Source organism: Chrysochloris asiatica, unplaced genomic scaffold (genome assembly GCF_000296735.1).
Source record: "Chrysochloris asiatica unplaced genomic scaffold, ChrAsi1.0 scaffold00083, whole genome shotgun sequence".
Lineage (NCBI taxonomy): Eukaryota > Metazoa > Chordata > Mammalia > Afrosoricida > Chrysochloridae > Chrysochloris > Chrysochloris asiatica.
The window spans coordinates 8,854,035-8,858,864 of NW_006408601.1; the positions used below are offsets into that span (position 1 = coordinate 8,854,035).

Below are 4,830 nucleotides of genomic sequence, written 5' to 3' on the forward strand. Positions count from 1 at the left end.
TAACCACTATGCTACCACAGCTCCTTTTATAGTTTTCTCAAAATGTTAGACCCTTCTCAAACTCTGTACCTTGGAACATTGTCCCCTTGAGATTACATGAGGTAGATAGATATAGAAGAAAGTTTAACACACTGCCTGAAACATGGAAAATGATAATGATGGCGATGAGGAATGTCTCTTCCTAAAAACTCCTTCTAGTTGTTTTGCTATTGTTGTCAATGAATAAAGCAGATTTTCTATTAGCATATCATAGTCAATAATGAGACTACATATGTATGTATATAAATAAATAACTAGTAAAGTATCATCAGGCATTGAGATTAAATAGTAAAGATATCAGTTCAGTTTGACCTTTCCAGACTGAACTATGTGCTGTTCCAATCAGATTTGGGGAGTAAAGTTCAGAAACTGGTCCATATCCAATTTTTAATGTGTCTTTTTTTTTAATTTCATTATTGTTGTTGAAAATGACAAATTCCAATACTACATATATCATTCACTGATTACATTTTCAAGTTGTGCAACCCTTCTCAACCTCCTTTTCGAATTGTTCCTCCCCCATTAGCACAGACTCACTTTCGAGCTGATATGACAGTTTGATCCCATATAGCTTCTCAAAGAGCATAATGCTCAAGGCAGACATTTTTTACTAGGTAAACTCAACTGTTTAGTTTTAAGAAGACTTCAAGAAATATTTTTGGCTTAAGGTTTAAAGATGATCTCAAGGTTATAGCTTCAGGGGTTCATCCAACCGTCATACTCCAAGAATTCTGGAGTCATAAGAATTTCAAGTCCTGTTCTGCCTCTCCCCTTTTGGCCAGGATTCTTTTATGGACTTTGATGATACTGTTCAATCCTGGTAGTTGAGCATGATCTAGTTCTAGTCTATGCAGAGGGGGCGGTTGGTCTGGAGGCCATCAGCCACACACGCAGTATCCTCCTAGCCCTGCTTCTCTTTCCTCTGTGATCCAAGCAAACAGAGATCAACTCTGCCTTAGATGGTTTGCAGGGCTTGCAAGCTTTTAAAACCCCACCCGCTACACAACAAACTAGGAGACAGAACAGAAGCACCAAACATGTTAGTAGTAGCCAATTAACTGGGATGGAAACCATGACCAAGGACTCAAGTCCCATGAAGTTTTTGGTTGCACTCAAGCAGTTTCAAGTTTTTTTTTTTTTTTTTTTAGGGGGGGTGTTGGTGGTCACTGTTGTAAATATATCTTCACATAACTTTTTCCAATTCAACTTTTTACCAGCGTACACCAAATGATAGCACTGATAATAATCATCTGTGCAACCCTACCCTTAATCAGCATATTTGCATCACTGTTAACCATCACCTTTCCCTCTTCCTTTCACAACTGGTAGCCACTAATAAACTTAATAAACTTTCCCTATATCCTTGCCAACATCGGTGATTATTATTATTTTAAGTCTTAGCCATCCTTTGTTTTTGTTGTTGTTGTTGTCAGGTACCACTGAGTTGGAACCGACTCATAGCGACCCCATGCACAGCAGACGGGAAAATGTCCGATCCTGGCCCAACCTCACTACCGCTGCCAAACTTGACACCATCCTAGTGGGAGTGAAATGGCACTTCATTGTGGTATTAATTTGCACCTCTCAGATGGCACTTTTTCATGTTTGGTTCCCATTTGAATGTTTTGTTTAGTGAAATATCTATTCAAGTCTTCTGCTGATCTGCTATTTATGCTTAATGCTTAGCTCCATCCTTTTCCCTCTGAGAATGTCCTTGACTCCCATTAAGTGAAGTATATCTGGAGACATTCTTGATCCAGAACTGTAACCTGCTACTTCCTTAATAAACCCCACAATCATAAGCATCGTCTGTGAGTTCTGTGAGACCATTACAATGACTTATCAAACCCACAGATAGAAGGATGGCTGGTATCAGAGTTGGTTAACAGGTTGGTGAGAGGAGACATGTGTGACCTCCACCTCATATGAATCAGTCTTGAGCTTTCTTCATTTTTTTCTCCTTCATGAAGTTAGAGGAGGCCCCACCACTCCCATTTTTACACACTGGTTATTGTTCATGAACTGAATTGTAGCCTGCTAAAACATGTATCAGACTCCTGGTGTGGTGCTATAGGATTAGCACTGGACTGCAAACTACAAGGTGGGCAGTTCAAACCCACAGCTGCTTCTTAGAAACCCTATACAGGTGCACTTAGTCGGACGTGACTCAACAGCACTTAACAACAACAATGAAATATGTGTCAACTTGGCTAGGCCATGACTCTCAGTGGTCTAGCAGTGATGTAATGATGGAATCATCCCTCGTGATATAATCAGTCTATCAGTGTCAGGGGATTAACATAAAATGCAACAGCCTAAATCTGATATAAGGGGAATTTCCTTAGGGTATAGCTTGCATCACCTTTTATCTGTTATTGTTTCTGTTAAGTGGCATCGAGTTGGTTGCGACCAACAGCAACCCTACATGGGGTTTCTGAGGAGTGGCTGGTGAGTTTGAACTGCCAACCATCAACTTACAACACCAGGACTCCCCTTTTACCTTACAAGAGATGAAAGAAAAAGAAGTGGACAGAGAAGAGAAACCTCCTACCACCAAGAAAGAAAAGCTGAGCACAGAATCCACCGTTTGGAGCTGAGTCTCTACACTGAAAACCTCCAAGACGCAGGTGAAGATTCATGACAGGATCTTACCCCGTGCTGATAGAGAGGAACCCTATCCTTGGAACTGGCACCCTCAATTCAAACCTCTAGCTCTCCAAATTGAGAAAGTAAATTTGTTTGTAAAGCCATCCACTTGATATTTCTGCTACAGTAACACTAGAAACCTAAAACAGTTATATTTTTTCACAATGTGTCAACACTCTTGTTTTTCCCATTCTAGTTGTTGCATTTTAAGTCATCTAGTTTTCCTGCCTCCCTTCTTTTCTTTGCTTTAGGAAAACGGTTTATGTTTAGGGCAACTGTTTCATCTCATATAGATGATTTTTTTAAAAGAAACATAATATTCACAGGTTCTTATGGTGCTATAGGATATGCCCTGGACTGCTAACTGCAAGGTTGGTGGTTCAAACCCACCAGTCACTCCTCCGAAACAGCACACTGGTTATCGTGAATTGGAACCGACTAAATGGCACTTAACAAAACAGCAGCATATTTTATAAGCCAATCTGTCATTTAGCTGAAAGGTGACCTATGAGGGTAGTTTCAGTTCTAAGTTTAAAAGGTATCTTAAGGTGATAATACATTATAAAGTTTTATAAGTGGGGATGGCCCTGAGGAATATGACTGATCAGGGCCAGTGAGAATTTCCCTGCAGCGAGGATGTCTGAGAAGCTTCAGCACAGTCACATATAATATTCATTTCAAGCTGTTTCCTATTCTGTTCTGTTAATCTCATTCTTATGGCTATGTGCCGTGGAGTCGGTTCTGACCTATAACAACCCTACAGAGGGCTTCCGAGGCTATAAATCTTTACAGAAGCAGAAAGCCTCATGTTTCTCCCACAGAACCACTGGTAGTTTCAAGCTGCTGACCTTGAGATTAGCAGCTCAACTCATAACCAGAGCTCCTTGTTAATCTTATAGCTACCTCTAATATATACTCTTTGACATTGTAGCTTTGGACTTTAACTGCATCCTTGAGATTTAGTTAAAAATTAGCTTCACAAAGTTCTTGTTCTTCATTCAACTTTACCATTCAGTAAGAACTTATTAAACACAGAACAAACAAAAAACTTCTTCATGAAAGCCCTCCTGATCCCCTATATTGAATCAGCAATTGCCTTTTGTGTCTGGCCTTCTCTCATAGCACTTAAGTCAGATCTTGCATCACAGCAGGTTTCTACGAATACTTATCTTAATGGAAAACTTGTCTCAAGCATTCTTTACGGTAATCTATGTCTTTATATCCTCTCTACTCACTAACATTCCCTTGCAGACAGCTGGTTCCTGATTAAAATCGGTATAATTGAAGACGTTTGGGCTAAATAACTTCTAGGTCCCTTTCAGTTTTTTTTTTTTTAATTCTCTATTTTTGATGGCTTATGATTAGTCAATATACCTTTCCGTGTCACACAAGAAGGATCGAGTAAGTGAAGACATAAGAAGTCTTCCATCCAAATAATCTAACTGGACAATACAGGAGTCAACTGATGTTATTGTCTGAACAGGAAACATCACAAAGGTAGCAGCTGCCTAAAAGGAATGTGAGAGGGAAATGAAATTTATCTCATCATAACATATACTGTTTTTTAAATAAACACTACTTGAATAGCAAAATAAAACTTGAAAAATAATTCAAAATTCAATTTGCCTGCTAGAATATCAAATTATCACTCATTTAAAAATATTGCAAAACACTAGCATATTGCTGCAAAAGAAAATTATTAAGACTCCATGTGTGATTATTTATCCTGAAGTTGAAATGAAAAAGATGACTAAGTTTTAGAATGAGAGAAATTTCCCCCTGTAGATAGTACTTCTCCCTTTGGAAAAAAAAAAAAAAGGTAAATTAAGACCATACTATAGACCAGCTGCTCCTTGGAAACCCTTTATAGTGTCGTTATGGGTCAGAACCAACTCGACGTCACTTAACAACAACAACAACATAGTCCTGGTGTGGCACTGTGGGTTAATGCGTCAGACTGCAAAGTAATTTGAACTGTAAAGTCAGTGCTTCAAGCTCACCAGCTGCTCCTTGGAAACCCTCTACAGGGTCGCTATGGGTCAGAATTAAATCGACGGCACTTAACAACAACATGCTTACAGTTGGAGTCCTGGTGTGGCACTGTGGGTTAATGCACTGGACTGTAAAGTCGGTTTGAACTGCAAG

General features: G+C 39.2%; 1 protein-coding gene across 1 annotated transcript in view; it reads right to left on the reverse strand.

Annotated features, from left to right (window-relative positions):
- HPS5 (Hermansky-Pudlak syndrome 5) overlaps positions 1 to 4,830 on the reverse strand; it is a 52,072-nt gene that overhangs the window by 39,584 nt on the left and 7,658 nt on the right. The window contains exon 5 of the mRNA XM_006865802.1: positions 4,060 to 4,193. Within this exon, the coding sequence (XP_006865864.1) occupies positions 4,060 to 4,193 (134 nt within the window). The remainder of the gene's footprint in view (positions 1 to 4,059; positions 4,194 to 4,830) is intronic.